General features: G+C 43.7%; 1 protein-coding gene across 3 annotated transcripts in view; it reads left to right on the forward strand.

Annotated features, from left to right (window-relative positions):
• CDC42BPB (CDC42 binding protein kinase beta) overlaps window positions 1-13,249 on the forward strand; it is a 117,641-nt gene that overhangs the window by 51,893 nt on the left and 52,499 nt on the right. For all 3 annotated transcript variants that reach the window (XR_015556052.1, XM_087447898.1, XM_004434279.3), the window contains exon 5: window positions 9,011-9,159. Coding sequence is in view for 2 of the 3 variants with exons in the window: in XM_087447898.1 (XP_087304024.1) it covers window positions 9,011-9,159 (149 nt within the window). In the remaining variant the exon portion in view is untranslated. The remainder of the gene's footprint in view (window positions 1-9,010; window positions 9,160-13,249) is intronic.

Consider the following 13,249-nt stretch of genomic DNA (forward strand, 5'->3'; position numbering starts at 1 on the left):
GCCTCACGGGGCACGAGGTGCAGGCTGGCGTTGGCTGTTCCTCCTAAAGTGGAGGTGGGGATGCCTCAGGCCACCCTGTGGGGCCGGTTCACGTTATAAGTTCCATTGTAGGTATCTAAACTTGGCATTTCATGAAAATTAAACCTCTTTCCTTAGTAACTAAAAGAGGTGTTGCCTTATTGACTTAACTCAGAATCCTACGTTACGTGACAGAGAAAATAATCGGTCTAGTTCTTATTGCAAAAATAAGTTTATGCTTGTCTGCCTTATAAGCCTTTGCATTTTACTTTTCTTATAAACTTGTTTTCCAGAAGCCCATCATATTTAGCACTGCTATGATAACGTTTTAGTTTTTAGATTCGTAGGCAGACATGGAAACCGTTGAGGCTCAGCTCGATGGTGCTTGACTCATTCCTCCTGCTTTCTTAAGAGGCCAAAGTCTTGGCTATTCATCCACCTAATCTCATCTCACCCCACGTGCATCCACCAGCAGGTGCTGTGGTCTCTTCCTCCAGTTTTCTACACTATCCGCCCCCTGTCTTCGTTCCCTCTACCCCATCCCCAAGGCCCTCCCCTCTGGCTTGGACCACGTCCTAGCTTCCCAGCCCCCTCTCCTTCCCCTAGTGCAGTGAATGGGATTGCAGCTTCCCAGCTCAGGCCCCTCCAGCAGCTTCCCACCTTCCCACTATGGCCTGTGGGATCAGGCCTAATCCCCTCCCCACTCTTCATGTTCGACCATAGTCACTGTTTTCCATTTCTCCAACATGCCACAGTCATTCTCCTCTTAGCCTCTTTGCACATGCCCCTTTGTTTGGAAAATGACCCCTGGCCCATGCCACAGCTGGCTTCTGCCTGTCGGTCAGGCCTCAGCCATTTGCCTCTTGGTCCATGCACGGTAACCCCCACTCATGCTCCACTGCACCGTATGATTTAGTTTTCTTCCTGGCATTTACCGCTCTCTAAAATTGTGTTCATCTCCATGCTTGCTTATGGTCTTCCTCCCTCCACAGATGTCATCTCCATGGAGGAGGGACCCCTCATCTAGAGGGGTGCAGACAAGTTTTTTATTGAGAGAGCAAGTGAGTGAACCACCTAACTCAGTGAATGTCCATTGAGAGTCTTCTGTATAACAGGAGTTGTGCCAGGTGTGGGAGAGACAGAAAACGATTAACACGGGACTCCTGCCCTTAAAACTCACCGTTGGTTGGAAGGGACGGACGACAGTGCTGAGAGGCCAGGGCAGGGAGGTTGGGGAAGACTTCTCAGAGGAGGGGTCAGTTGCGATGAGTCTTGAAAGCTGAGTTCTGAGCCAGGATGAGACAGTTGTTGGTAAAAAAAAATTCTGTAAGCGAATAAGGACCTCTCCCTTGCTCAGACGGGCCCAACCACATGGTGATTAGTTAACTTTCTTAGGAGACACTACAGCGTCATGTTTAAGGTTATGGTCCTGGAGTCCGATTGCTTGAGTTCAAATCCTTGCTGTGTCACTTGCTAGCTGGATGACTTTGGGCCTGTCATCAACTCTCTGTTTCCTCGCCTGTAAAATGGGATTATGGTAGTACCTGTGATGAAGGCTCTTGTGAGCTTTAACAGAGATAATGGGCAAAAATCATAGAAAATCAGAGCCTGAAGGCACGGAGTGTAATAGTTGGTCACTGAATAGTAGCTCTTATTATTATTACGTTCTCATTAAATATTAAATGATTGTTTCTCTGGCTGAGTAAACAGGCAGTGGTATTTCTTCTCTGTGTTGATTAGTTAAAAGTTAACTGCTTAGACCAGAGCATCCATCTCTTAAAAGGAAACTGGCATCAAGGAAGGTGATTCTTATGAGGCAGGGACCTCCAGCTTCTCCAGCATTGGGCGTATTGGCTGCACCCCAACTTGGGCTGTGATGGTCTCTGATCAGTCAGATGCCCCCATGGGGCTCTCCACAGCCCCAGAGCTTCCTCTGTTGTAGTCTTCAGAGTGCTGCACAGAGAGACTGTCCTCAGGCAGAAGGCTGCCCAGTGTATGCCGGCCCTGTGGCAAGTGAGCTCTAAGTGAAGGGACTGGCTCCGTCCCATTAGTAGAACACCCAGCACCTCAGGCATGTTTCCTCTTGTTGCTCTGATTTCTACTTCAGCAGTAGATTTTCTGATACTTCCATGGGGGTGAACCCATAAGTATTTATCTTTCAGCTTGTTCATGATGTCATCTTTCTAGATGATAATTTACCTCCCTTCTCTGGTCCAGTGTTGTCATCCTGTGACATGAGGGCCTGGAGAATTATTATTATTTTTTTAACTTATTTTTTTATTTTATTGAGGTCATATTGGTTTATAACATTGTATAATTTCAGGTGTACGTTATTATATATCAGTTTCTGTATAGACTGCATCGTGCTTACCACCAATAGTCTAGTTTCTATCCATCACCATACATATGTGCCCTTTACCCGTTTTGCCCATGCCCCCACCCCCTTCCCCTCTGGTAACCACTAATCTGTTCTCTTTGTCCATGTGTTTGTATATCTTCCACATATGAGTGAAGTCATATGGTGTTTGTCTTTCTCTGTATGGCTTATTTTGCTTTACATCACACCCTCAAGGTCCATCCACGTTGTTGCAAGTGGGACACTTTTGTCTTTTTTTATGGCTGAGTAGTATTCCATTGTGTGTGTGTGTGTGTGTGTGTGTGTGTATATATATATGTGTGTGTATATATATATGTGTGTGTATATATATATGTGTGTGTGTATATATATATACACACACATACACACACACACACACCACATCTTTATCTGTTCATCAGTCATTGGGCACTTGGGTTGCTTCCACATCTTGGCTATTGTGAATAATGCTGCAATGAGCATAGGGGTGCATAGATCTCTTTGTATTGTTGATTTCATGTTCTTTGGATAAATACCCAGTAGTGGGATAGCTGGATCATATGGTATTTGTATTTTTAATTTTTTGAGAAATCTCCAAACTGTGTTCCATGGTGGCTGCGCCAGTTTGCATTCCCATCAGCAGCGTATGAGGGTTCCCTTTTCTCCACATCCTCTCCAACACTTATTATTTCTCATCTTGTTAATTATAGCCGTTCTAACGGGTGTGAGGTAATATCTCATTGTGGTTCTGATTTGCGTTTCCCTGATAGTGATGTTGATCATCTTTTCAGGTGCCTGTTGGCCATCTGTATTTCTTCTTTGGAAAAATGTCTGTTCATATCCTCTGCCCATTTTGATTGGGTTGTTTGTCTTTTTGTTGTTGAGTTGTATGAGTTCTTTGTATATTTTGGAAATTAACCCTTTGTCAGATATATGATTTGTGAATATTTTCTTCTAGTTGGTGAGTTGTCTTTTCGTTTTGTTTGTGGTTTCCTTTGCCTTGCAGAAGCGTTTTAGTCTGATGTAGTCCCATTTGTTTTTCTTTTGTTTCCCTTGCCTGAGTAGACATGGTATTCGAAAAGATGCTGCTAAGACTGATGTCAGAGAGTGTACTACCTATATTTTCTTCTAGGATTTTTATGTTTCAGATCTTACCTTCTAGTCTTTAATACATTTTGAGTTAATTTTTGTATATGGTATAAGATAATGGTCTACTTTCATTCTTTTGCATGTTGCTGTCCAGTTTCCCCAACACAATTTTTTGAAGAGATTTTCCTTCTGCATTGTATGTTCTTGGGTCCTTTGTCGAAGATTAACTGTCCATAGATGTGTGGTTTTATTTCTGGGCTTTCAGTTCTGTTCCATTGATCTCTGTGTCTGTTTTTGTGTCAGTACCATGCTGTTTTGATGACTATAGCTTGGTAGTATATTTTGAAGTCAGGAATTATGGTGCCTCCAGCCTCGTTCTTTTCTCTCAGGATTGCTTTGGCTATTCAGGGTCTTTTGTTGTCCCATATAAATTTTGGGATTCTCTGTTCTATTTCTGTGAAGAATATCATTGGGATTCTGATAGGGATTGCATTGAATCTGTGGATTGCTTTAGGTATTATGGACATTTTAACTGTGATTATTTTTCCAAACCGTGAGCATGGAATATCTTTCCAATTCTTTATGTCTTCTTTGATTTCTTTCAATAATGTCTTATAGTTTTCAGTGTACAGGTCTTTCACCTCCTTTGTTAAGTTTATTCCTAGATATTTTATCCTTTTTGTCATGAATGTAAATGGGATTGTATTCTTGACTTCTCTTTCTACTCATTTGTTAGTGTATAGAAATGCAACTGATTTTTATAAGTTGATTTTGTACCCTGCAACTTTGCTATAGTTGTTGATTATTTCTAATAGTTTTCTGGTGGATTCTTTAGGATTTTCTATGTATAGAATCATATCGTCCAAAAACAGTAAGGTTTCCTTCTTCCTTTCCAATTTGGATACCTTTTATTTATTTTTTTTCTTGTCTAATTGCTCTGGCCACAACCTCCAGTACTATGTTGAATAAGAGTGGCAAGAGTGGGCACCCTTGTCTTGTTCCTCTTCTCAGAGGGATGGCTTTCAGTTTTTCACTGCTAGGTATGATGTTGGCTGTGGGCTTGTCATATATGGCCTTTATTATGTTGAGGTACTTTCCTTCTATAACCATTTTATTGAGAGTTTTTATCATAAATGGATATTAGATCTTGTCAAATGCTTTCTCTGTGTCTATCGAGATGATATGTGGTTTTTATTCCTCATTTTGTTAATGTGGTGTATCACATTGATTGATTAGCGGATGTTGAACTATCCCTGTGTGCCGGGTATAAATCCCACTCGATCATGGTGTATGATCCTTTCAATGTATTGCTGTGTTCGATTTTGCCAGTATTTCATTGAAGATTTTTGCATCTGTGTTCATCAGTGATACTGGCCTTTAATTTTCCTTCTGTGTGTTGTCCTTTTCTGGCTTTGGTATCAGGGTAATGTTGGTCTCATAGAGTGAGTTAGGAAGCATTCTGTCTTCTTCAGTTTCTTGGAATAGTTTGAGAAGGATAGGTATTAAATCTTCTTTGAATGTTTGGTAGAATTCTCCAGAGAAGCCATCTGGTCCTGGACTTTTGTTTTTTGGGAGGTTTTTTATTAATGTTTCAATCTCTTTACTTGTGATTGATCTATTCAGATTCTCTGTTTCTTCTTGATTTAGTTTTGGGAGGTTGTATGAGTCTAAGGATTTATCCATTTCTTCTAGGTTGTCTAATTTGTTGACGTATAGTTTTTCATAGTATTCTCTTATAATCCTTGGTATTTCTGTGGTATCCATTGTAATTTCTCCTCTTTCATTTCTAATTTTATTTATTTGAGCCTTCTCTCTTTTTTTCTTAGTGAGTCTGGCTAAGGGTTTGTCAGTTTTGTTTATCTTCTCAAAGAACCGACTTTTAGTTTCATTGATCCTTTCTATTGTTTTTTTAGTCTCTATTTCATTTATTTCTGCTCTAAGTTTTACTCTTTCCCTCCTTCTGCTGACTTTGGGCTTTGTTCTTCTTTTTCAGGTTCTGTTAGGTGTAGTTTAAGATTACTTATTTGAGATTTTTCTTCTATGTTGAGGTAGGCCTGTATTGCTATAAATTTCCCTCTTAGTGCAACTTTTGCTGCATCCCATAAGAGTTGATATGTTGCATTTTCATTTTCATTTGTCTCCAGGTGTTTTTTGATTTCTCCTTTGATTGCTTCATTGATCCAGTGGTTGTTCAGTAGCATGTTGTTTAGTCTCCACATATTTGTGACTTTTGCCGCCTTTTTCTTGTAGTTGATTTCTAGTTTCATAGCATTGTGGTCAGAAAAGATGCTTGATGTGATTTTGATCTTCTTAAATTTATTGAGGCTTGCCTTGTTTCCCAACATATGGTCTCTCTTTGAGAATGTTCCACGTGCACTTGAAAAGAATGTGTATTTTGCTGTATCTAAGTCCATCTGGTCTAGTATTTCATTTAAGGCCACTGTTTCCTTGTTGGCTTTCTGTTTGGATGATCTATCCATTGATGTAAGTGGGTTGTTGACGTCCCCTACTCTTATTGTGTTGCTGTCAATTTCTCCCTGTAGGTCTCTTAATAGTTGCTTTATATACTTTGGCGCTCCTGTGTTAGGTGCATATATATTCTTAAGTGTTAAGTCCTCTTGGTGGAAAGTCCCTTTTATCATTATATAGTGCTCCTCTTTGTCTTTCCTTGTCTTTTTGTCTTGAAGTCTGCTTTGTCTAATATAAGTATGGCAACACCTGCTTACCTTTGCTTGTCATTTGTTTGGAGTATCGTCTTCCATCTCTTCACTCTGAGTCTGTGTTTGTCTTTAGAGCTGAGATGTGTTTTCTGGAGGCAGCATATTGTTGGGTCTTGGTTTTTAATCCACCCAGCCACTCTGTGTCTTTTGATTGGAGAATTCAATCCATTTACATTTAGAGTGATTATTAATGTATGAGGGCTTAATACTGCCATTTTGTCTCTTGTTTTGTGGTTGTTCTATATTTCCATTGTTTCTTTTCCCTTGTATTTCTGGCTGCCATTTCAGTTTGGTGGTTTTATGTGATGGTTTTCTCTTTAATTATGATTTGTGGCTCTGCTTTGATTTTTTGTTTGTGGTTACCGTGAGGTTTGTATAAAACATCTCATAGGTGCCGGCCCAGTGGTACAGTGGTTAAGTGTGTGCGCTCTGCTTCGGGGCCTGGGGTTTGCAGTTTCGGATCCCGGGTACGCACCGATGCACTGCTTGTCAAGCCATGCTATGGTGGCATCCCATATAAAGTAGAGGAAGATGGGCACAGAAGTTAGCCCAGGGCCAATCTTCCTCAGCAAAAAAGAGGAGGATTGGCATCGGATGTTAGCTCAGGGCTGATCTTCCTCACCAAAAAAAAAAAGAAAAAAAAAACTCATAGATGAGGGGCCAGCCCAGTGGCATAGTGGTTAAGTTTGGCGGGCTCTGCTTTGGCGGTCCAGGTTCGCGAGTTTGGATCCCAGGCGCAGACCTACACCACTCATCACGCCATGCTGTGGCAGCGAGCCACATGCCAAAAATAGAGGAAGATTGGCACAGATGTTAGCTCAGGGCCAATCTTCCTCACCAAAAAAAAAAAAAAAAAAAAAAAGATCTCTTAGATGAGTAGTTCATTTTCTGATAGCCTCTTATCTCCATTAGCCTAAGCAGATTCCATTCCTTTCCTCTTCCCTTTCTGAGTTATTGTTGTCATAAATTGTTCTTTTCTGTCTTGTGAGTTTGTGACTAAATTGAAGTGTTTATAGTTATTTTTGATGATTTTCTTCTCTTTGTTTTTTATGTTATAATTAAGTGTTTACTAACCTATTCTGATATCGAGCTGCAATTTTCTGATTCTATGTGTCTATTTATCTCCTTGCTCAAGGTTTTGTAAACCTTTGCTTTTTAGTTTCAGATGGGAGGGCCCCTTGCAACATTTTTTGTAAGGCAGGCCTAGTGGCAATGAACTCCCTCAGCTTTTGTTTATCTGAGAAAGCTTTTATTTCTCTGTTGTATCTGAATGATAGTTTTGCTGGATAGAGTATTCTTGGCTGAAAGGTTTTGTCTTTCAGTATTTTGAATATATCATTCCATTCTCTCCTAACCTGTAAGGCTTCTGCTGAGAAATCCACTGAAAGCCTCATATAGGGATTCCTTCGTAGGTTGTTTTCTTCTGCTTTGCTGCCCTTAATGTTTTTTCTTTGTCATTGATTTTTGATAGTTTTATTATTATATGCCTTGGAGAAGGTCTTTTTGCATTCATGTAATTAGGAGGTCTATTGATTTAATGTACTTGTAAGTCTAGTTTGGGAGGTTCTCAGCTATTATTTCTTTGAACAAGCTCTCTGTCATTTAGAGTGTAAATTTCTGTGGGTTCAGGATTGGTTTCTGGAGACTTGTCGTTTTCCTTCTGCTCTGAAGTGTTGCTGCAGTTCTTCATGGTGTTTGATGAAGTGATCCTTTGCCAGTGTATTTGTGGTAGTAGCAGGTCACAGATTCCACCCGCCACCCCTGATCAGGGGGCAGGAGCTGTGTTTTCTGATCCCACCCTGTCTGCTGGAAGTTGTGCTGGTAAGACTTCTCTGCAGTTGTGCACTGGCCACAGCCACTCAGCAGGTCATGCACACACACGCAGGCTCGGCCTCTGTGCTCCTCCAGCAGGTCACTCTGGTAGGGGACCACTGCGCTTGGCAGGGCACTGGCCAAGTTGGTGCACTAGGTGGGAGAGGGGGGTGCACTTTCTTTCGCACATGGGCTGGCTCTGCACTTGTGGCCGGCTCAGCCGAGCTGCTGTGCTTGGTGGGGGCTCTTTGGCAGGGGCTCAGCCGTGCCACTCAGTGGGGAGTGTTCCCATGGGTGGGGCTGCTGCAGCACCATGGGCACTCCCGTGGACTGGGCTACAACTCCAAAAGTGTTTGCGTGGGCCAGGCTGCTCGCGCCTCCTCTTACTGTCATGCCAGCTGCTGTGTGAGGACCCGCGACCTAGATTGCTGCTGCCAGGGAGGGGGAGGGGTAGGGTTGTGCTCATCTAGTTCCACTGCCTCTCGGGGATTCAAGCCATCCACCTTCAGATGCATGACTGAGCGGATCTCTTAGATGTCCCGTTGTGCTGTGCAAGGAATCCTCTGCTCGTTAATGAATGTCTGTTTAGTTGTAACTTAGAGGGGAGAGACGGAGGGAGCAGCTCACTCCGCCGTGATGCTGATGACACCCCTGGAGAATTATTTTTAAACCCTGTAGAGCTTGACGGATTATTATTTATGCTTTTACTTTGGGTCACTAGCTTTTAGAGTGCCTTCTCCAACATCAAACCTTCAATCATTTTTTCCGTTGATTAAATATATTATTATTGAAGTTATGCATCTGCCAGATGCATAACTTAACATTATAACAGCATTTTGATACATCAGGGTATATGTTCTGAGAGGGAAAATTGTAGATTACAGGAGCAAGTAGGAAACCATGGATCCAGACCTGAAGAGTCAAAGGACTTCTTCAGTGGAAGTTTGGCCTTTAATTGTCAGATTTTGTGGTAACTAAATACTGTATTCTCTCCCCTTCTCTTTCCAATTTCTAGTACTTAGTCATGGATTACTATGTAGGTGGTGATCTACTGACCCTGCTCAGTAAATTTGAAGACAAGCTTCCAGAAGATATGGCAAGATTCTACATTGGTGAAATGGTGTTGGCCATTGATTCCATCCATCAGCTTCATTATGTGCACAGGTAATCACCTTCTTATGTATTGTATGGAAACCACATTTAATGTGTTAAAATATTCCTTCCAGAGTTCCCTGAGTCATAGACCCCAGTTTCCAGGCTATCCAGAGAAGTCACACAGTTAGGGAGTCCTCACAGCACAGAATGACTTACCCGGGTCACCGCCTTTGAACCCCAGTGCGTGGCACCCAGGAGAGTGAGCTTTATTGGGACTGTTTTGATGATCTAATTTCTGTCAGCTGAAGCCGCTTTGTCTTTGAGATTTACTTGACATTGACTCACCCTCTCCCTACCATATTTCCTCCCCGAGATGTCTGTCCGCCCCCCAGAGCCTGTGCGGGGTCCCGATCCCACTGTGTCTCTGCTTTCTCAGCTCCGCCTTTTCTCTGTTCCACGCTGACCTCATGGGGCCCACGGCCTCAGTCACCCCACAGAAGGAAGATGGGCTGAGCATTTGGGGGTCACTTCACAGCAGCATGTAAAGGATTGAACTGCATGAGAGTGTAACTGCCTCTTGCAGAGGGTCGGAGTGGGTAGAAACATGAGGCAGGCCCTGCTGCTCTCCTGGTCCCCTCCACTGTGCCCGCCCTCTTTGCTGCCACAGCAGTGGCCTTAATGCCTCACCAAGGCTGCACCTTTGTATCCATCTCGTTCTGCTATTTCAGACGACAATTCAGTCCTGAGGGTTTGTCTGTCTGTTTCACTAGTTTTAGTTTTTTCATAGTAATTTCATTCCAATAGTTTTAAATTAGTAGTTCTGCAGGGCTTGTAACAAAGCACACGTCTCCAGCCCTGCCCCGCCCTGATTCTACTTGCCACAGGTAACTGTTGTCAGGTTTTTTAGATGTTTCTTCCAATACTTACCTTCGTATTTCTAAATAACAGTCTTCTATCACTATTTCCTTTTTTGCAGAGGAGAGGGAGTTAGATCACATCTACTAAAATGAAGATTTAACTTGGGGCCAGCCCAGTGGCATAGCGGTTAAGTGCATGCACTCTGCTGCGGCAGCCAGGGGTTCGTAGGTTCGGATCCTGGGCGCGCACCATCGCACTGCTTGTCAAGCCATGCTGCAGCGGTGTCCCATATAAAAAGTGGAGGAAGATAGGCACAGATGTTAGCCCAGGGCCAGTCTTCCTCAGCGAAAAAAAGGAGGCAGACTGGCATGGATGTTAGCTCAGGGCTGATCTTCCTCACCGAAAAAAAAACCTCCTGATGGGCTGCAGAGGCTCAGCCCCAAGTGGGTCTGCACTGACCACAACGCCACGCTGGGGATCATAATGGCCAGAATCTCTCAACAGCAACACTGAAGGTGGAAGACACCTTCACAGTCCTAAGTGGAAGATGATTTCCAATCTAAAATTCCATACTGGATAAACCATCAGTCGTATACGTGGATGGAGTCTGATCTCAAAAAAATTCTCTCACATGCCTCCTTTTGCAGGAACTATTGGAGGACATGTGCTACCAAATCAAAGAATAAACCGATAGGGGCCAGCCCGGTGGCATAGCAGTTAAGTGTGCGCGCTCCGCTGCTGGCAGCCCAGGTTCAGATCCTGGGCGCACACCAGTGCACCACTTGTCAGGCCATGCTGTGGCGGCGTCGCATATAAAGTGAAGGAAGATGGGCACAGATGTTAGCCCAGGGCGAGTCTTCCTCAGCAAAAAGAGGAGGATTGGCAGATGTTAGCTCAGGGCCGATCTTCCTCACAAAATAGGTAGGTAGGTAGGTAGATAGACAGACAGACAGACAGATAGCAAGTGCTTGAATGACCCAGTCGAAAGAAAGTTTTGTGTTTTTGCTAGCAAGTTCACAAAGTCAGATTTTATCTGAAGCCAGTACTACCCCAATCTCAGCTGGGTATATTGTGAGTAGGTTTATACCACATTTGGTCTGGCCAGAAATAAGTGAATTTTGTTGGCATGAGAGTGTTACACTGATGGATTTAACAAGCATGGTTCAGACCCTAGGCCCTAGCTTTGGGCCCCTTTCCTGTGGTTGAATGTGGGACATGGCAGCTTGGGGCAGTGCCCACCACCCTGCCTGCTGGGCTGCTGCATGCAGAACAGCTGCTACCTGGCTTTGGCAGCGGGACCCCTCAAAAGCTCACTTAGTGCAGGGAGCAGCAGGAAGCTAGGACTAGGGAGCATGCCATGCAGGTGGGTGCAGCCCCTTGCTGAGAGGTCAGCCCCAGATACCAGCAAACACAGAGACCAAGAGTGACAGATACACAAAGAGTTGCAGATGGAGAACGTGGCATCCCCAGAGAGAACAGAGTGCATCTAATGAACTAAATAAGAACAGGTACAATTTTAAGAGAAAGAATATTCAAAGAACAAAAAAGGTCTTGGAAAAGAAAAACTAGAAAAAACAGCTGAATAGAAGAGGTGGAAGGTAAAGTAGAGGAACTCCGACAAAGATGGAGAACCAGGGAGAGACGAGGTGGTCAGAGTGGCTGTGGAGCTGCCTCCCAGGTGGTGGAGCGGGAGTCTGCAGCCCAGGCCCATCCACAGTGGCCTCTGTGGGAATCGGACCCATCTGTTGGGTTTACAGCAGGAAGCTCCACAAGGGGCAAGGTCAGAAGTTGGTGCTGGCATATCACTCAGAAATGGGACAGTGATGGACGGAATGGGCCTGCCCTTTCAATGCATCAGGAAAAGAACAAGAAAGGAAGAAAGGAAGACAAAGGCTGCAGTCTGTCCATGGCTCTAGACCACCCCCACCCCACCCCACCCACCCTGCCTACACCAGTTTTTAACCAGAGTCACAGCAGCTGAGAGAAAAGGCATTTTTTCTGTGACTTCTCAGGCGTGTGCCTGACTCTTTGCTGAAAACGCTGCCGCCACTGGGTTTTGGAGAGAGAATGGGCTAGGCTAGTCCCAAGCATGGTGGTGGCCCACGGGGACCATCACCTCTTGGCTTGGCTGCTATCAGTGGATGGTGTGGGGGCTACCTGCCCAGCTAAGAAGCACTGCTGGTGGGAGCCCTGGGTCGGTCCTTGCTCTGAGCCTCCAGAGTCTCCTATGGTGTTCCCTGACAGAGCCTTTCTTTGTAACCTCCCTGCATGCAAATAGCCAATCCACTTTAAAAAAAAAAAAAAAAAATTTACTGGTGGTATTTTATTTTAAATACAGAATCCCACTGCCCAAATAACCCCGATGCCATTAAACAAACAAACAAACAAACGGAAGTAGTGCATTCAAATGGTTAGCAATTGAACACCCCTGTAAGGTGAAAAAAGAAGAGGGACAGCATTTCTGAAGACCCTTGCCCCTGGCTGGCTTCTCAGAGTGAAGTAGTGATTTTTCCACTGTATATTTACTACTTTTTCTATTGTGTACTTAGTACTTTTTTCCCTTTGTATCTAAAAGCAATCTGTGGAGAGACACTGTAAGATTTTGCAAGTATCTTCTTCCTCTTCAAAATTTCCTCCCTAGGTTTAGTGTCCATTGACAATTTTTGCCTGGGCCAGTCTTTACTATGATGATTGCAAGACGATGATTTCCAAATTCCAAGACCCATTCCACATTGAAGTACCTCCTTTCTCTCCTGTTAGTCTGTTTATTATCAATATGGATACGTGGCTCCTTTTTTCTCCCAATGGCTTATAATTTGTCCTTGTCTTAATTATTTTTGTGCCCAAATTGTCTCATGTTTGGCCAGTGGAAGCCGCTTCTAGCTGACTCCCATGTCTGTGACATGCCCTCATCAGTGTTTGAGAACTGCCTTAGTTTCTGGCTCATCTTGTATCCTCTCTGCCCCCACTCACTCATTTCTCTGAGGAACCGTGGTTCCTTTAGTGGGGAATGGTTCTCAAGACCAAGATCTGGGGGCTGAGTGTGCTCATTACCACAGGGGTGTCTGCTTCTAGGCCCCTTCAGTGGACAGAGTTAGTAAAATATATGTATGTACACATTTATATGTGTACACACAAATACACCTATACATAATATGGGGATCATGAGTTAACTTTCTGGCTTTCTGCCCTTCCATACTTTTGTCTCCCATCTTCTGCAGTGACACCTCTGGCTCCCAGCAACATCAACACATTGCCTCATTTGCCCAATCCTGTCATGTGTCTGAAATAGCTTCAGAAT

This window comes from Ceratotherium simum, chromosome 24 (genome assembly GCF_057802395.1).
Source record: "Ceratotherium simum simum isolate JZ-2026a chromosome 24, ASM5780239v1, whole genome shotgun sequence".
Classification (NCBI taxonomy): Eukaryota; Metazoa; Chordata; class Mammalia; order Perissodactyla; family Rhinocerotidae; genus Ceratotherium; species Ceratotherium simum.